We start from the raw sequence: 20,534 nt of genomic DNA on the forward strand, positions 1-20,534 counted from the left end.
TCACATCCTTAAAGACTCAGAATATCATAACAAGTGCACATAAAGTGCAATGCAACATGGAAAGGTTCCTTAAAAAACACAACATCCAACATTTTTACTAATGTTGGTTTACATTTTGGACATTTACTGACTTAAAAATATATACTGTAAAAATGGACTTGCATTCTTATTTTCATTTTGAGCACGTTCAAAGGTTAAAACCATGTCAACTTGGGGAAGAATTAGTCGCACTCTACTTACAAACAACAGGATGACTGAGTCCGCGCCGGGCTAAAGTGTCTATTGTTTCCCCACTGAGAATTTCCCTGACCTCAGACCAGCTGTATGTGTTGGAAAAGTCAAATAACTCCTTTAAAGCTTAGCAGGGGAGATGACACAGCTAATTATACCACATTTGCTCCCGTTTCAATGCATGCACCACTGAAATAGAGGTTAAATATTTCCCCCGTGGCAAATTCTATCATCTGTTTGTTAAGTGGTGTTAAAGTCAGGAGGGCCACGGCATGTTTGGCTGTTATTATGCAGACTTTACATGCGCCAGTACTCATCTGACTAGAAAGGAAGGCCAGAGTAACAAGTATCATGGAGATGTTTTATGATTTTAAGCAGAATAACATAAATATCGTCCGACGCTGGATGTGGGGTTTTCCAGAGAAATGACGTCATCCTTCTGTATCACCTCCGCAGAATTAAAGGCCCCATTCTGTCAAAAACATGACAGTCGCCTGACACGCCTTTAATCCCAGTCTACTGTGCTACAGGAAAACATCAATGTGTGACTTCGTTAGTGAAATGTTTCTGTTTCATTTCAAGTATACATGTATACTTCAAATACAAATGAAAAAATAAAGGATTTGAAAATGTCTCTTATAAATAAGAAATTAATAATGATGCTACAAATGCATGGGGCAAATATTAAAATATTTATGTCTGATATGAAAGGGCAGAAAGCAGCAGTTTTATTGGCTGCTTTCTCAGATTTCTGAACAACTACTCAAATGCTATATGAGGGGGTTAGGATGATTCTAAGGGCCCCTGACTGATAGGAGACCAATAAAATATTAATTTAATATAATATTAATATAAAATATTTCTTTGGAATACTTCTTGTGTATCTATAAATATATTCTCGTTCTTATGTGTGTTTCACAGGGGCCCATTGTCATATCCTCTATACAGCAGTACGTCACTTCTGAGCGCGGCATATATATTACATTTACGTTTAAATTATTTTCATGTGTTTAACACCGTAGCCTCTGAATAGCACCAGGGACAGAAAGCTTTTCCAGTTGCCAAGCTTGCCTCACTTTCACTGATTAGAAAGTCCGTGAGTCACTGGTTTGATCTCCTGCAGCTCGGAGCTGAGCTCTGATCAATAACAGGAGGCTGGAGCTGCATGTGAGCACACACTAATAAACCTCTGTGCTTTTTGTGGCAGAAACGCATGCAACGATTACACTTTCATCACCAACTACTTATTGACCCTATGCACAGGTTGACATACACAGAGCAGGAGTTTCAGAGCCATGATGTCACATAAAAACATGACGAGCCATTCCTTTTTGCAGCTTCCAAAAAAAAAACAATTTGAAAATTTGGGAAACCTTATTTGCTAAAATATTTGCTCCTCAGGGTAAAATTAACATTTATATTTTCATATATTTCTTCATTTTATATTTTTTATTAACTTGTAAATTCACCTGGTTACACAAATCATTCAACACACTTCAACAACACATCAAATCTGATTACCCCCCCCCAAGATCACAGTAAAATGAAAACCTGATAAAGATCATATCAAGTATGGATGGTCTGTAGAAGTGGAGGACAAATATAAATGTGATATAGGTTTGGTATCAACGGACAGCAGCTGCTGCCTCCTCGTTGGTGTCTCACCTTGATGAAAACAAGATATTGTTTAAGGAAAAGCAATTTCACCAAATGTCAGGATCCAAGTGGGTCCAGATGTTAACATGTGGCAGATAGGAGACCACCAAGGAGGTAATAAGAAGACCTGGTCCAAACAAGAGCCAGGCCATGATTAATGCTGTTTATTTTGGATAAAAACTGATATCTCTTTCAGCTGTGTCCTTTTACAGTTTTTTTTTTATTTATTTACCCACATGGTGGTGTCTTATCTGTGTTTCTTCATCGTCACTTCACTTAATTGCCTTCCCTGTGAAAGACACCTGATAAGAGAATAAATCCTCTGTGATCCTGTGAATGTGTCTGGGACTGATATCTCTGATAACCTGCCATGTCAGCAAACAGTTTCAACTGAATGTCACCTCCAGTGCATGTTCAATAAAGCTGGCTATAACAGTTTTATTTCATTAATATTTAAATATAATTGGTCTTTGTTCTATTTTTGTCTTCAGTATTGTTCCTGCTTTCTCATTTTTATCCAATTTGAAAATCCCTCCGACAAATACAAATAACATTTTAACAGTGAGAATTTTAGATTCGTATTGATTACACTGACTTCAAGTAAATGTTGAAGTCATCTGTCTGGCCTCTGTTTTTATGGCTGTTTAATTGTTTAATCTTTTTTTCACATTTTTTACTCCATGACCTCCCCCAAAAAAAGTTAAGCAAACAATTTCTTCCAGTGGTATTTCCAGTCAGGAGTCCACGGTTTGGTTTGGTACAGAGTGGTGCCAGGCAAACACAGTTCTGCTCCGACTGCAATAGAACACCAGCTGCTACCACAGACCCCGGCTGAACCTGTCTGGCAGCCGAGGAGCCGACGATTAACAAAGTGACCTGCAAATTCTGCTGGTACGACACAGATACTGCAGGACAGCTGGGTAAATGGCTGGCAAATAATTGGCATCGACAAAGAGAGAAATATCAGGGCGGCAGCACAAAGATCTGATTTGGAGTCATGTGAGTTCACAGACTCAGACATAAAACGTCCTGATCTTGTCTGTTTGTCTGCAGAGACATAATCTCATCCAACTTTAGCCAAAGTCTGGGTCCATTAAAAAAAAAAAAAAAACTTGTAAATGTCCATAGGGTGTTGATACAAGATAATTAACAATAAACATTAAGCATTTGGCAATAGAAATGTTCTGCAATTTAACGAGTTTATTCACTGCACCTTTGTTGATTTTGAGTTTGAACTAAACTTTTGAAAACGTTTGAAATAATTGGATCAGTCAGTCATCAGTCAGTAGACGAGGCAAAGAAGGGAGTTGTGACCTGGTTTTAAAGAAATCCCCCAGAATTCTAACAACACTGCAAACAGAGCAGACTTCCTCACAAACTGCAAATAAAGAGTTCTTCAAACTTCATCTTATGGATCCTGACAAAGACCTACTGTACGTAGACAAAGTGTCTTACTGTCTTGTAATGAGCCATAATGCACTAAAAGCCTCATAAACTTATGTTTATTATCCCTGTCCGTGCTCCGTAAATTAGTGTCTTCTTTTCCCTTAAGTAACGACTCTGTTTTACTGAGTACCAAAAAACACAATCCCTGAACACATGACTGCTGTTCTGTCTTTGAATGGGATTTATGTCAGCAGTACACAAGAAAGACATAAACTGTGTTGGAAGTTGATCTTTTTCTAGCCATGATAACCCACGATGCAGCAGAACAGCCACGTGGACCTGATCCAGGGCTCATGAAAAACGTCCCAGTTAGAGAGCAAGTCGGGGACATTACAGTCAAACACAATTAGAAAGTAATAATATAATAATATAAAACAGAGTGAAGCGTGAACAAACTAACAATACCTGCTTAATAATTCTGTAATCAGCATCTTCTGCTGACTGAATCGACCAATCACGATAAGGGATTTCAATCCAACGCAGGTCACACTCCCTGCTCCCACATTTAAAAAACTGCAACAACGTATAATTCCTGAGTTCAGTCCAGGAGCCAGACGTTTGGTGGGAACCAATTCTCACATTCATTTGTTTGTGCCACCCTGCGCACCTTTTGTCCTCCAACCAGAACTGAAACAGGATTTTGTGCTGAGTATTACAGGAAGTGATTCTGTGAAATTGCTTTTTGTGCTCAACAGCAAATTTTTTTTCTCCTTCAGATCTGTGTTCATGAGTGCAAAAGCTGCATACATTTACCAAAAAGACTCAAACGCAGCCTTATCCTCACCTTCTCTGTCGTCATGGCGAATGATGGCATCCTGTATGACATCACTGACGTCGAAGTGGACGCGGTGCTTCTTGGTCGAAGGGCCTCGGACCTTGACGCCGCCCTGCTGACGCTGGAGGCTCTTTTCACGCTCGTAATAGGCCCTCACTTGGTCACAACGCATCCTCCTGACCAGCCGCTGCCGCTGACCAATGGGGAGAGAGTCCAGCAGACACTGGTCTATCTCCATGTTCTGACGAAAGACGTTACATAGCTGGAAACAACCTGGAGACAGAGAGACAGATTAAATTGTACTGCAGTACTTCTGACTATCTTGTTTGATGCAGTACTCCCTTTATAAAACACCAACACTGCCTTCTTCAGTGCCCATGTTCAATGGTTCTCTGAGCACATGTGCATTCTGAAATGACTGTGTCTGTACTGGATACCAAGAGTCAAAGCCGCTCGTCTAATTCAGTGTTTCCAAACCTTTTTTGAGCCATGGCACATATATGCCAAATATCACCACCAAACAAAAATCTCACAAAAAGTACATGTAATGAAATATAATAATCTTCTAGTTTAAATGACCTCATAATTGACTGAAATTCCAGCCTGTTTAGACACCTCATAATTGACTGAAATTCCAGCCTATTTAGTTGAAGACAGTGCTTATATACTGGCAGGAATTGAAGAAAGTTTTCAGAGTCATCTGCTGCCACCTAGCAGAAAAGTATTTAAATAGTCTGCCTTTCATGCTTTGACAAGCAAAGAAAAATTATATGCAATAAATAAATAATAGTTTTCAGCCCAATCAAGTGAAATTGGATAATTTTCCACAGCACAGTGGTTGGGAATCACTGATCCAATAAACACTGAACTGATACAAAAGAAGAAACAATGTGTTCAGTTTGACTCAATTCTCCTGACTCTCATTAAACTCTGCTTCACCTTCCAGTGTTGAACCCCTGGAGTGTGGAACAGGTAGGCAGTGAAGTTTACCCGCCCACGCACAAGATGAGAAATATAAACGTGTACAACTACTTCAGTGAGTATGGTTTGAATTTTTTTTTAACTCTTGGTTTACCTTCCCAACATTAACTGCGCCACCAAAAAAAAATTTCAATATAGTACTTGAAAAACTACAACTGACAAACGAAGTTCCAATCTTTTAACAGGTTTTTTTTTTTTTTTTTAAGAAAATCACACCTGCACAGTCACAGACACCTGGGAGTCACTTTTGTTACAAGTGAAATTTGATATTAATTTCTGTCAAAGTAAAATTTACCATAGATATAACATTTAATATTGTCAGTATTTGTATCAGTTGTACCTTGTGATCTACCCAGAGTGTTATGAAGCCTTTATAAAGGACTGTGTTAAGTCACAGTGAACTGTGGTCTTGGACTTTTTACATACATTTCTTCCTAAAATGTCTTCAATGTTAACAACTATAGATGGCGACGGGAGATTGGTGAAAAGTGCTGAGTCATATTTTATCTCTGCTAACAAAGACACAGCTTTTGGCGGACGCTCCTGTTGTTTTAATCTCTGTTCCCAGAGCTGATACCAGCCGACAGAGAAAACTTCGTCTCCTCCTTCGACTGCACCTCTGAAGACAAAGTGTGTTTTGTGGTCTGGAGTTGTTAATGTTTCTTCACTTTGTTTTAGTGTTTGTAGTGTAAGATGTGCTCATTGAAGTTGCAGGAGAAACAAAAATGCCTTTGCCCTAAATGTCCTCTGCAGATACAGTTGTTACTGTTGGAGTTTGTGTCTGTGAGCACAAAAACAGAGCGGTCCAGGCAAACTGCTGTGCTTTGTCTGCTGTTCTTCCCCTTTTTCATGTACTGTACATCCACTCATTCATTCAAACACCTGCCCACTCCACACACACACACACACACACACACACACACACACCTCCCACACAGTAGGCGAGTGCCATCTGCTCTGGATAGACATGTAAAAGAAGGTCCTTTTGTGTTAAGTTTCCAGAAAAAAAAAATGGGACATTTAATACAGTTCCAGGCGCAGCAGACAGTTTCAGGTGTCTGCTGGGTTTTATTTTAGGAGCTCATGTTGAGCCCCATACACTTAATACACACACGCACACAGAGATACAAACAATACAACTAACAATCCCTGGTTCAGCAAAGCTGATAAACAAAACAACAGCGTCATTACTTTTGTGTTTTCTGCCGTTTATGGATTTTAACAATAACTTTGCAACAATGACGGCCGAGTTGGACGGCTGTCCTCATTCTGGGAGGTTACAATTACCCCTTGGCAGATGGTGTTAGTGTCATGTTTTAAAGTGAACAACAGTGTTGTGAATAATCTCCTCTGATTCCCTGGCAGTTGCTGCAGCTCAGCACGAAGGAAAAGCTGTCCATCAATCAGGACGGCATGTGAGTAACAAAGGTCTCAGGGCAGAATCCAGTACAATGATAATAAATAAATGATTTGATTCATATTGATTTGGCTGAGATTTAACAAACTGTTAACAGAACTTTCTTTACAGTTTCAGAGAATGGTGTTCATCTTTTAAGTTTTGAAGATGAAGGCTGAAAAGAGGAAGAAATTGAAGAAATTAAAATAAGACAAACTGGATAAAAACTGATGGAAGCTCAGCTGTTCACAGCTTGACTCCTGCTGCTTCTTTAAAAAACATGAACAAAAAGTACTAACTAGTACTGTGTGAGGCTGCGTCTGGAACCTCATCATACTATATATCACTGCTACTTTTGTCTGGCTGCGGCCAATGCACATTACTACAGAAGTGCATTCTGCTAAATGGCGCCATCTTACAATATTAATGCTACGGACTGAGAATCACTGTGCTTAAGAGACTTGTAAATAACTGCATTAGTAGGCGATCACTTTCCACCTGAAGTCTAATCATCGATGTACTTTGTCTACAAGTCGAAGCTTCAGGGTAGGAAAAAAAAAATTCTTTGTGGCACTAAATGATTTGTATCATTGACAGTGTCATATCCTTCACACTCTCTGTCGCCTACATACAAAATCTATTAGAAGAAACATTCAAGGCTACAGGCATCGACCCATAAAGCCAGAGTGCATGACAGATGCTGCACAAAATGGCATTTTGATGCCGGCATCACTCACGGCCCAGCAGTACGTGTGTAGTACTGTATGTAGTACTGTATGTAGGCAGTGGCAGTATCAGTATAGGGATTTAATAGGACCAGCTGAGTGTTTATGGGTAATGTAGCATGTTGTTAATAAAGAGTCCAACAAAGTTCTGTCAATGGTCAGTAGTGAACATTTGTTGATGACTGGAGATCATTCCTCCAATGAAATGAGCAGAAAGACTTGACTTGACGTGTTTCACAGTAGAACAGCCTTCCTGCCCAGAATAATCAAACATACATGACACCGATATTCCTGCAGTGTGATGGAACAACGTGAGTGGAGCAATGGAATGTGAATGAGAATGAGGAAAAGAACAGAGGATGGAGTTTAATGGAAGCTGAATGGATCGGAGCGAGGAGAGATGGAGAGGAACGGGGAGAGAGAGGAACGGGGGAGAGAGATAGAGAGAGGGAGGGGGGTGTGGGGTGAGAGAGAGAGGTTTCTTCCATTTCTTTTCCCATCTCTGTGTTCAGATCAGATATTGATTGAATGTCAAACATCCCATGCAGACTCCAGCTAATAACATTAAAGCAGAGCAGGGGCTGGTAAATTAGAAAAGCAAATATACAGTACATCCCTCACACACACACACAAACACACACACAATTTACACTGCATTCTGCAGGTACTATGAATGTGGATGTATTAACAAGTCAAAGATTTGTGGGAGGGGGGAGAGGAGGGGACGTCAAGGGGATGCTTTATGACACCCTGCATCACCGACCAGTTCCCTCATTCCTTTCACTCTGTCATTCCTCCACTTGACTTCGATTCCCTCAATCACTTGTCAATGACAGTGTCTCTCCTGCGCCTCAGTTTGATCCTCGTACCTACGACCACCATTTGGCCTCGTTCCAGGGAAGTCACTCGTCCCATTCACCAACACCTTTTCCATTTTTGACTTCAAATCACGTCTCTCTTTACTCTCGTTTTTTTCTCTCCCCCATCTGTCCTCCTCCCACTGCACCGACTCTCCCTCCGTCAGCCCGTCACTCTGCAGACCCCGATGGAGTCGGCGTCAGGATGTGGCTCCATTCCATCTCTCTCTCTTTCCTTCTGCTGCTACACCTGCCGCATTCGCCGGTCAACTTCTCACATCTGCAGCAGAGCTCGCTGCAGCAAGCTCACACACCCACTAACTACACACACACACGCACACACACACACACTGAGAACATGCACAGATACCCATTTGAAGTTTTACTGTGATGCTGTGCTGAAAGATGACTAGAATCCCTCTGTTTTAGGATTATGACACACTCCATATTTAGTAGGTGTTAATGACCCACTGCTGAAGTGCACACACACACACACACACACAGACACATCTCCAGATGCACACGGACAGAGAGATGCTGATTGGATACTTACAGCATTTGATGAAATGGTAGTGAGACATTTTCTGACTGTGTCAGGCAGTCCTCCAGTCTGCTGGGAAGGCTGGCAGGCAGGCAGTAAGGTAGGCGGAGAGTCACTAAGTCAAAGAAGGGAATGCAGACAGTAGACAGCTACAGGTTCCAAAAGAACTTACTGATACACAGGCAGTAAACCAGCAGGATGCATTATTAATCTGACTGACTCCCTGCCTGCTGTCCAAACTCCGTCCCCTTATCTGCATTATTCACCAGCAGCAGCGACAGCTCCAGTTGCAGCATCTATGTACATACAGTCCTACACACACACACACACACACACACACACACACTCTCTCCCCGTCCGTTTGGTGAGCTCCGGCCGTTTCTAGGACTCTGTGCCTACGGCCAGATAACGACCGTGCAGCATCTTCACAGCCATGACCGATGCACGTGCTCCAATGGCGTCACTGACTGACAAGCCGGCTCAGCCCACTTACCAGTCCACACACCCCCGATGACGCAATGCTCTTCACCTTATTCACACCCCCCCTCCCACTCTGCTTCTGCCTCACACACACATAGAGGGAAGCAGTGACTCACAGTGAGAGATGCACACTCTTTAGGCTATCCTCAAAAAGCAGTGCAAGACAGAGAGACAGAGAGAGAGAGAGAGAGAGAGAGAGAACGGAAGGAATGTCACCGGAGAACACCAGCAGACGGAGACGGAAGTGAAAATTGAGAAAATACAGATACAGCAGGGGGAGCAAGAGAAGGAGAACTAATCAGACGATGATGATTTTATATTGGACAGATGAGGAGCCGGAGGGAGACAGAAGGAGAGAAGGAGGCTGCTGCAGTGCGGCTTTTGGTGCAGTGACAGGTTAAGAGCTCATTGGTGATTTGAAAACCAGCCACAAAATTAGAGACACATAAGAATGGGTGGTGAAAATAGAGGAGCTGGAGAACATGGGTCACATGCTCCATCACACAGCAAATGTTAATTGATACCATGGGCATTTAACAGTGTGTTTGCACAGCATCCTGTTCATGGACAGTTAATTTAATGACTTTGCACAAGAAAAAAGATTTACAGAAAGGAAAAGTCAAAATGACACGAGACGAAGCCAAAGTGATGGAAAGACAGACAGACAGACAGACAGTTGTGTTGGCTACAGTAGAGGAAACCGTTTGGGAGCTGTTTCTTTACAGTTCAACACACACACGTCAGGAGAGACTGCAGCAGCAGCAGGTTATACAAGGTCTCACTGTGAGACGAGCTGCTGGAGGAGAAAGGAACTCGTGGTGTAGCAGTGACAGAGATGGTGTCACATCCACACTCTCATCATTTCAACAGACTTTAAAATAAAACGTGTACGAATCACCAAGACAATAGTTATATCTAGGAGGACGCTGGTGAAGGTCGACTCAAGTGCACGGATCCTCAGTATTTTGAAACGTCCTTCATCGACTTATTCATAGGTAAAACTAACACGAGGCTGTCAAGTATGATGACTGTTAGGAGCTGAGAATATGAAGCCAAATCTAATTTTGTCCAAAATACTGGGGACTTCCTACAGCAGAGTCGTGGACCTGATCCTGCCTCACGTCTCAAGAGTCTAAAAGTCTCTCAATGCTGTGATTCAGCAGCAGAAAAAGTTCAACAATTGTGTGAGAGAGGGAGTGTGTGTGTAGGCAGATTCACACTCCTGAGATTTCACCTTTAACTTGAAGTGACAGCACGACTCGGTCGTTCTACTCTGACAGTGTTTTCTCAGCTATCTGCCCACCATAAAACTACACTGAACCACTGCTTAATCCTGCAATGGAGATGGAGCTAATCCCAGCAGCCACTGGGGGGCGGTAGGAATATACAACCAGGACAGCTCACCAGTACATCGGAGCAAACTACGGACCGTGGGCCAAACACAGCACGTTAGGCTCTCTAAACCGGCCCGTCAACACTGACACCAGGTTGTAATTCTTAGAGAAAACACAGATTTCAGGACAATAAGGATATTGACATGTTGAGATGTTTGACTTCTTTGTGTGATACAGCCCCAGGGGCTTAGTTATTAAAATGCATAGACTTCTGAAATATAAAAAAAACCTTGATGACATCAAGAAGTCTGGCTACAGCTCCCCGTTAACTGACAGAGACTTTAGATCTGTCCTGAGAATCCCCACCTCCAAAGTCACATCAAAATTTGACGCACTGGTAAAACAAGGGGTGGGAGGTGGGGGGCAATAACACTGCTCCCCTTTGAATTCATAGTTTTTCCAAAGATACTAACCATCTGTCTTTTATTTCACTGCTGCCGATGAATGTTGCCGCTTGTGCAGCATCAATGCTAATTGTAGCATTATGCTAATGGGAAGAAAATGACAAAATTTATTTTCCATGACAGAACTGCCAAATCACTGCCACACCACATCTGTTTACAAGCGCTCTGACAACAGCAGTCATAATGTGGGACGTCTGCTGCGGTGAAATCTTCCCATTAAAACAAAGCCAAAGGCAGCGGCCGTGTCATCAGACTGATGTAATATACATGAGAAAAGACGGTCGGACTGGACGGGATGATCATTACAAAAACATTGCTTGTAGTTATCCAAGCAATTTTTTTATATTTTTTAAATGTGTAATGTATTCATTAACATTTCTGTGAGAGCACTTGCCCCTAAACTCAGTCAAACTGAAGTACAGCCACACATTCACTCAGGTAAACGCCATAAAATGTTCAGTAAACTTCACTGTAAATTTAATTGGGAGTCGTGATGCACAGCTTGTGTTTCTTGTCACCACACGCTGTCCATTTTATTGTTATGTTGCCCGGCACCACTGTTGCCTCATTTAATTACATTATTGACAAAACACTCCATCAGTTTGAAAAATAAATGTGTGTGTGTGTGTGTGTGTATCAGTCCTTTATGGAAAAAGCACATTTTGACCAGTGTATTGTCTGATTCCAATCCGTCTTGGTTTGGAGCTGACACACTGTGACTGTAGCCTCAGTTGTCTGTAGTACAGGCAAACACACTGTCAGCTGTTGTTTTACCACATTCCCAGTTACATGTAATGGGGCATCAGTGCAAAAACATGTTATAAAAGGATTTACAAGAGGCAGTGGTGCAGGAACAAGAGCGCTGTTAAATGGTCAGTGTGATGAGTTACACTCTGGCTTTTCAATAGGAGGAGGAAGAGAGAGAAAAAGGGAGCATGAAATATGTATGACAGAATGCAACTGAAGTTGTACTCTGAAGGAATGCATACTTTCCATCAAAAATACAAAGAAGCACTTTGCTGTCATTTATCATTATACATTCACATTTTGTGTTTTTTAATAAAGCATTAAATGCCTTTTTTCCTTTTCTGACTGTAAATTATTCATTTTTGTAATGAGGGGTAAAAAAAAAAAGCAAAAACATTACAAATAAATCGTCTGTTTACTTACTACTGAATCAGTCTTTACAAATACAACAAAATGTGCAAAAACTACCAAAAAATATATACTAGAATCAACATAGGTGCAATATTTAAGCTGCCAGCAGGGGCCAAGTCAGGGGCTCCGATTTATGGTTCTGCTGGAGTGTGTGTGTGTGTGAGTGTGTGTATGCACAGATCAATGACGGATGAAGTGTAGACTGGCACTTGTGGGTGCTCAGCAGTCTTAAATCAGTGCCTACGAGCAGGGTAGTTGGTGCAGTACGGGTGAACTCCTGTAGGCTAGATATCACTGCCATCAGTCTGGGTTTAAACCCATCAGCAGGCATCTGTAGTAATACTCCTAATACCAGATCATAATTTCACAGGACGACGAGGATTCCAGGATGGATCAGTGCCTTCAAGCACATCTACACGATTCTCAGTATGATGCAAAGCTCTGTGGTCAAGTCCACACAGAGGGAAATAAACGATTCACTTGGAAACGTATGGTCGTCGGAGGCGTATGAACATTAGGAACAGCCTGGAAACAGGACTCAAATGTCTGCATATTAACTCAAATCTAGACTTTCTGCCTGAGTTGAGTTGAAGTCATTAAATCTGATCTCCATTTTACAGCTTTTGCAAAACGAATTGTTTTTCTCTATCACTTCTAAAGTCATGCATGGTAACAAGGCCAGCCAATCAGAGCAGCGTGTACGTGACTTACTGGGAAAACAATGTTCTGCGTGAGGAAAAGCACATGATGAAGACAGCAGAACAGATGACGGCTGTATGTAACGGTGGTGTCAGTGTAAAGACAACAGTCACACTGACCGTTTGTACTGAAGTGGGATCAAAGCCCGGCCAGTGTGAGTCAATCATTGTCTGTTGGACGCAGCGTGTGTTGCTTTCACCAGCTCATAGACGCTGATGAGACGGACAAGGCCGTCTGTCCGACAGCTCCGACACGAGGAAGATGACGAAACCTTTTCCACTCGGTCTGTACCAAAGCAAACCAGAACAGACGAGTGCTTACAGTGAGCACAAAATAAAAGATAAATGAATTTAAAACAAAAAAACAAACATGTTTGTGTCATCATGTAACCAAAGGCATGATTTAAAACTGTAGCACGAACAAACATGTTTGTGTCATCATGTAACACAAACTGCTGAGGCCGTGAGAAGTGACGTCAGGTGGAAATAAAATGTCAACATCAACGTTGGCTCTGAGTGAGAGGACGGTTATGGTCTTGGCCAGAAAAAACACATCCATACTTTGGTGAACTGTGTCTGTGCAGCACTCCACAACAACAGAGTGACAGACTGCTTAGAGGCAACACTGTGGCACCAGGCGAGAGAATTGATTGGACGTGGTAAGTCAGTGTTTGAAGACTGCAGTGTCCGAACTCGTACTAAGACAACCGGTGAATAGAGGACGGAGCAGGAGGTTTGATTGGTCAGAACAGCTGTTCTAAGATTTCAATTAATCACGATTAATCGTGTGCGTAAATAATCACAATCGATCCTGGGGACAGCTCCAGTACCATTTCTATCGTCTGTGCTGAATCTTCACTGTTTAAAACGGGTTAATTCGATTTGACAGTCCTAATTAAGACACTGATTATCACTTACACCTGTGTAACATGGACATTAAAGTCATCACTGTCAACGTTTGTGTCAGAGCGGGACACGCCTGCCTGAGCCTCACATTGATTTGTTTTTAAAAAATGCCTGAAAAAAAAAAGATTTCTCCAATCGACTCACTGTTCTCTCCGTCTGTCAGAGCTCAACACTGAAACCCACCAACCTTCAGTCACATCCCATTAATCAGACCAGCCCCGTGTCTGGTCAGTCTGCAGCAGTACGTGTTGGAACCGTTTATTGATTTCGGCTCATGAACGAAGTGATGCACGACTTGAAAAGTACTTCAAACTGACTGTGTTCACGGTTTGACTCAATGCAAACAAAAACGTCGCTGCTCTTTTGTTTTCTGAGAACTGCTGATACGGCAAATCTTCCTAGCAGCAGCAGACACATTGATCGCAGCGTCCACGAGGACGTGCAGAGAGACGCGCTGTTATTGATCCAGTGACTGGTGTTCAACCGTCTGTGGGAATTCTAGCCCGTCTATTCCCACAGACCAAGACACACCAGTGGTTCACAAACTTTTCCTGTCTTCATTAGCCATAGCTTCAAAACATCAGTGGACTTTATTTAAAAGCTTTTCTACTGAACACTTGTTGTTGATTCTCTCCTCAGACTCCAGCGTTCTCTCTGTCCGTTAGTGTTAGAATTTCACAGTAACCAAACAATTCTCCACAAGACTCTAGATGTGTGTGTGTGTGTGTGTGTAACAGCTTGCAGCCAAATACTGTCTCGTTACTATAAACCTGTGCCGTGTTGTGTTTAGCTGCAGGGTTTAACTGTTTTTAGCAGCTCTGTTCTCACAGCAGAGAGAGTCAAGGGGGGGAGGAGGGGAGGAGAGGCAGAGGGGGAGAGAGAGAGAGAAGGAAACTTACTACTGACCTAGTTTTACTCTCAACCATGTCGTCCAAAAACCTGGCAGATTCACAGTGGTTTATTAAGACACTCCTTTTGGGCTGATACACACACTCTGCTTCATACACTCTGTAGCCAACAATTTTCCCTCAGTCACGGGTATCATTTACTACCAGGTCTGGACTTTAACCCACAACCCAACCAAATCCAAAACTCATCCACCTGCCTACTCAGGATTCTGGCCAACGCCTCTGAACTAAAGATTCTGATCAGCTCTGCTCTGACCTCCAGTGGTCAACATGGGTCAACACTGTCATTAATCAGGCGTCCAGTTAAACCACGCAGACGTTTTCGAATGAGATGTCTGTGGAAGGTGGTGCACCTCAACAAAAGCAGACATCCCTGCTGAAGTTCACACTCCGGCACTGGACACACACTCACAGCCTCATCGCAAAAACCTCCGGCTCAGAGGGACAACATTTGAGTTCCCACTGAGGGACCAGAACCCACATGATGACAAAAAGTACTAACAGACAAAGTTGTTCGATGATAAAACAGCAGCTCGGCGACGTGTTCTTCTTTCATACGCACACAAACACATCCACAACACATGGACTCTGAGTGTGACAACAGACCCATGTGCTGTGGATTTCTCAGTGGCCTGTAATCAGCTGTTGGATCTCCGTCTCAAACACCCACCAAGCATCTCATGATATATTTAGACCAATGACAACTGCTCAACATGTATGCCTTTCTTCTTGTCCCTTGTGGACCCACCCCCCCCCCCAGCAGTAGCCGCAGCAGCAGCAGCAGCCAATGGCATTATTCATGATCCATGTTCATCTCATGTGTTGCCAAAGAGTACTCAGTGTTAACATTCTCAACTCAACTCTTTCCTAGCTTATTGAAATAAAGAGAGGAAGAAAACCAGTCTCACCAGTTTGAGTCCAACCACAGGAGACACCGGGGACAGAGGAGAGGGAAACGTCTCTGCCCGACGAGAACCCCAACAGGAGCCGACTCCTTGTGCGCCCACCACCAAATCAATTTCACACTCTCTCACCTCCCCGCCACTGTGATGTCACTCATTCATCCGTTTCCCCGTAGCCATGGCAACTCTGCCGCTTGGAGCCGTTCATTCTTCTACATCTGTCTGCTCTCTCTCTCTCTCTCTCGTGGAGTTCCTCCTCCTCTCCAGACCCCAGTTAAGCCAGCCCACTTATTCCATCTGAGGGGTTACAGTTACACCCACCATCTCACTTGCTGCCCCCCCCCCTCCTCCGCCTTGTTCTCTGATATCACATGTCTGAGCTGGTGTGAAAAAACAAGTGGGCGGGTGCAAAACACACAAAAGACTGAAGTGCTGAGATACGACATGCCAGGAGGTTGAACTCAGACACAAATATTAGCAGGTTGACCTACAAACCACAACACGACCATGGAAACCATGGACAACCATGAAGAGGGGGAGACTGGACATCAGTTCATCCTGAAGAAACATCTGTCTGGATGAAGAAGCAGTAACTGTTTATGTCTCTGTGGGGGCACACGGGGACAGACAACCTGTCAAATATTTCATTAAACGTATCAGTTGCCCACGCTCTCTGCAGCTCAGCGCTCACAGCTCTGTGCTAACACCGTTCAGCTTCTCTGCAGTGAAAACACCTGATAAAGTCAAAACTTGCTGGCAAAGCAACTCCAGGCGCTGGAAGCAGATGGAACGAGTAGACGAGGTTAGAAAGAACGGGTGGCCAAAAAAAGGAAAGGAATGACATTGTCTGCCAAACTAACTTGGGGAGCATTTAAACTTAATGGCATTTAAATGGTGAACTAATTCAGTCACGTGGTGGAATTATTGACTGTTTTTTTTTCTTCTTACAGCACAAACGTGTTAGTCCATTAATACTGCAGCGGTATCGACCGTCCTGCAGTTATAAATAAACCTTTAATATGAGTCGAGGTTTCCTGAAATGCTGCTCAGGACTTTTCTCCCTTCTTAATGAGGAAGTCAGTGATTGGACGACAAATGAAAAGACAGAGCAGCAGAGCAGCAGAGCTGAAGTGCGACAGCTCGTTCTCCAGCTGCAGTGAAGTCACAGCATCTATACTGTGGTTCACCAAGAAAAGTCACAAACCTTTGCGACCCAAGTCAATAGACATTATTCATAAACTCCTGGGAAACATGATGCGAGACGACCCAAAAAACAAAAACTCTTGCGACCCACCTGAGGATCTGATTTACATGTCTGAACAAAAGTCTAATAAACGGTTGCTCACATAAATTGAATTTTTTGAAGAAAATTATCATATTATGTGTAAATAATGCTAACTAATGCCACACACACACACACACACCTGAGCCCCTCAGTGCAGTGTAGTTCATAATGATGAATGTTTAATCAACACTGCTATAATTGTTTTTCTACCTCTGGCCTAATAATCACCGTAACCTTGAAGAGAGAAGGGATTCTTCATCTGATGAAGACCCATCCTCCTCCTCATCACTTCACCCAGCTCCACTGCATTCCTCCTCACACTTCTCTACTGTACTTCTCCTCGTCATAATCTCCACAGTCACACGGCGCTCACAAACACCTGACCTCAACATTTTCACCCAGAACACTCATCACTCACTCTGCTTTATATTTTCCTCCAGTCACAGTCAGTTAGAGAGAGAGAGAGAGAGAGAGAGAGAGAGAACGATGACTGAATTAAAAAAATAGAAATTTGTTGACAGATTATTTAATTTCTGACTAAATCTGGTGAAAAAAAGTGAGATTATAGAAATAGAAAAAAGAAGAGCTTCAGTGAGTAGCCAATACGTAGATATAGGAAATGAAGAAATTATTAAAAAACAAAACCTTAGGAAGCAAATAATGTAATGTTATATTATATTAGAACCAAAGATATTGAATCATTTTTTCTACCATTCCTGTCAAACCATTTTATGTGCATGTTTTTCTTGATACAGTGTAGATTTTCCGTTCATTTCCATGTATTCAGTTAAATAACAATAGACCTGTGCCTAACCATAATCAGATGTTAACTCCTCACTACAGTATCAGGTTCAATATCCTCATCATAACCAACCAATACCTTCTAAAAACCCTTGACTTCCTCCATCCTCTAACCAGTCTCCACTCTCACAGAAGACGTTTCATCATGTCCTCCCTGAGGTTTTCATTTGTCTCTGCAGCCTGATACTGTTAATTACGCACTCACCCTTAATGAGTGATAATTATGAGACACAAAAGGCTGAATTAGACAGTCACATTCTGTACTGTATCAGCAGCTGTTCCTGTCATCGTCCTGTGTCTGACTGCAGTACAGTGTGTTACGGTGCTAAAGCTACAGATGTGGAACGAGTTGGAAGGAACATTCTGGAGCAGTCTGAACCACCTCAGGGTATTACACATTATTCTAAAAACACATTCCTGTTTATATAATATACATAATATATATAATATATTTCACCAGTCACAGAGGCGAGGGAGTATGAGGTCAGCTGAAGAAGGTGGGAGAACGCAGAACAGGGAAGTGGGACAGGTGCAAGGACGATATTAAATCTTGGAATTAAAGTCCATCAGGGCCATGAAATTACCAAGGCAGTGGTTCAAATCACACCAACGCACACAGACACACCTGAGGAGGGAGCCTGTGATCCAGAACCAAAGTCATTTACCACACAGCGTGGTCTGAAGCGTCTGTTCACCCAGACATTCTCTCTTCCTCACGACTACAATCAGCCCACAGTAAAATAAACACAGTCCTGTTCTCTTTCTTTGTTCTGATTCGGTCTCTGTAGTTCCATCATCTTGAGGACTTTCACCGTCTTGCAGCAGCGAGCCTTGTAGTTCCATCATCTTGAGGACTTTCACTTTCACCGTCTTGCAGCAGCGAGCTGGAGTGGAGGGTTAAGTGTTTGCCTCAGATTCCCTGCTTCTTGCCTCATCGTTCTCCTCGGTTCCCAGTGCAACGAACACCGGTCTGTGATGGAATCACAGAACATGACGGATGGTGAAGTGGAAGTCTAATGTATCACAGCCTGGTAGAACGGGGGCAGCGTGCCTCATTTAACATTGACCTCATTTGATTTGGGTTGAATATTGAAGATGAATATGGTTCGACGTGGACCAGATCCCGATCTCTTTGATCATGCATTAGCGCGTATTTTCCCTGTAGAGATCACAGTGATCAAAGTTGTCTTTTATAAAGGGAATATTTAACCAGTCCGGGTTGAAAGTTGAAACACGGCTCTGGAGCTGGGATGTGGCTCAGCACACGGTGTGTTGGAGCTGCAAACCAAACCATCAGAGAGGTGAACATGGCCACCGTTACCTGTCGTCATCTTCGCACTCAAATACAAATATGAAAGGGTGGATATCAAAGCTCGTTTACTTTACTGCACTGTAGTTGGTCAAGACACAGACCATAACACTGCCATTTTATAAGCTCGCAACCACCATTAGAGGGCATTTCTCTCTACACCTTCATTCAACACTTCTACTAACAACAGCGTCAAATGTGTGTTGACACGCCTGAACATGAATGTTCTGACACACACACACACACACACACACTGACCCTCACGGCCTCCGTGACCCATGTTGGTACGGTGTCTAATGAGAGTCTGGATGTGGCGCTGGCAGCAGGCCTGCATTAGAATGAGGAAGTGGTCTGTGGAAACATGAGGTCATGCAGAGTACAGCATGGCCACCAGGCTGACCAGGAGATTATCACCTGAGGTGCAGTCCTGATCTGTGCACCTGTTCACTGCTGAAGCCACACAGGCTTCACAGCTTTGATGAGATACGGTTTCATCAGACGGAGGGAAATCTCTGACCAGTGGTTTGGATTTAGTCTTGGTCTGGACACACCACGCTGCTGCTGCTGCTGCTGCTGCTGCCACCAGTAGAGTTTCCTGCCACCTGTCACCAGATTTGGCTGCTGTCCTGTCTGACCAACTGTCCTGTCTGACCAACTGTCCTGTCTGCTGGGCCTCCAGGGTCCTTGTCCTCAGCCCAAGATCATTCTTGGACAACCAGACACCGGAGGTTCTCCGTTTTAGGGTGAAAGCCATAAAGCAGTATAAAAGCACAAAATGTATTTATTTTAAATTCATTCAATTCATTAAACCCATGGATTATTTGTTGGGTTTTTTTACCTCTCGGTGGGTCAGTGTAGCTCATTATTATCACAAATAAATGACATTAGGAATGTTAAACAGTTTAACTGACTAATCGAACTGCAGCTGTGGTTCATAATTAATAATTTAAATTTGGAAGAAAAAAATACATTTTTATTTTGCTTTTTTTTCACAGCTGCTCTGACCCTATGCATGATGGGGGATGAAGTTATATTTTAAGCATGAGCTGCTTTGGTGAAATTCAAACTGTTCCCTACAGTGAGTAAGAATAATCGTATCAACCGTGTGGATCAACCAATGATAAGTGGACATCGGAGTTCTGCCATGGGCCTGAAAGATTTCCAAGAAACACCGTTTTTTAAAAATGTTTCTGATCCATATTCACCAAGTTCATCGCAGTAGTTTTCATCATCTGTCTGGAATTCTACCCAGTGTGAGCCTCAGTGAAGTGTTTCTCCATTAATCATAGAAGATGAATTGATTTCCTCTAGCAGGAGAAAACAGTTTAGAGAAGAGCAAATTAAAAAGAAACAACAATAAAAACAATGTCCTGTACATGAATGTGAACGACCAGAGCAGAAGTTGAGAGTGAATTTTCAGTTCCAGGTCACAGACGGAGTTTCTTGGCTGTTAAAAACCAATTATCCAGGATGGATTACAATTTTCCCTAATCCATTTTAAGGGTGAGATAAATCTATGGTTTCCACAGATGAACAGTAACCCCCCCCCCCTTTAATCCCACCCCCATCTGCCCAGTCAGCTGTCTGCTTTCTGACATCAGGCACATGAAATGCATCCTTCGTCTCCGGTCGTATGTATGGTCGAGTATGACGGGCCGGCGGAGGAGCCCGGCCCCCACCT

General features: G+C 42.8%; 1 protein-coding gene and 1 long non-coding RNA gene across 4 annotated transcripts in view; both read right to left on the reverse strand.

Moving 5' to 3' along the window:
* Positions 1-12,581, reverse strand: part of myo16 (myosin XVI) — a 73,358-nt gene extending 60,777 nt beyond the window's left edge. Inside the window, exons 1-2 of the mRNA XM_025063610.1 lie at positions 8,621-12,581; positions 4,118-4,381 (exon numbers count right to left, since the gene is read on the reverse strand). Of these exons, the coding sequence (XP_024919378.1) occupies positions 4,118-4,381; positions 8,621-8,648 (292 nt within the window). The 5' untranslated portion in view covers positions 8,649-12,581. The remainder of the gene's footprint in view (positions 1-4,117; positions 4,382-8,620) is intronic.
* A 155-nt stretch (positions 12,582-12,736) lies between these two features.
* Positions 12,737-20,534, reverse strand: part of LOC107989809 (uncharacterized) — an 11,473-nt gene continuing 3,675 nt past the window's right edge. Inside the window, exon 6 of one of the 3 annotated variants that reach the window (XR_003052142.1) lies at positions 12,737-13,028. This is a non-coding gene — a long non-coding RNA (uncharacterized LOC107989809). Of the gene's footprint in view, positions 13,029-18,447; positions 18,515-19,422; positions 20,161-20,534 lie in introns of those variants that run through there. The other 2 variants (XR_003052141.1, XR_003052140.1) reach the window with 2 other exon arrangements.

Source organism: Cynoglossus semilaevis, chromosome 16 (assembly GCF_000523025.1).
Source record: "Cynoglossus semilaevis isolate Cse_v1.0 chromosome 16, Cse_v1.0, whole genome shotgun sequence".
In the NCBI taxonomy this organism is placed as follows: Eukaryota; Metazoa; Chordata; class Actinopteri; order Pleuronectiformes; family Cynoglossidae; genus Cynoglossus; species Cynoglossus semilaevis.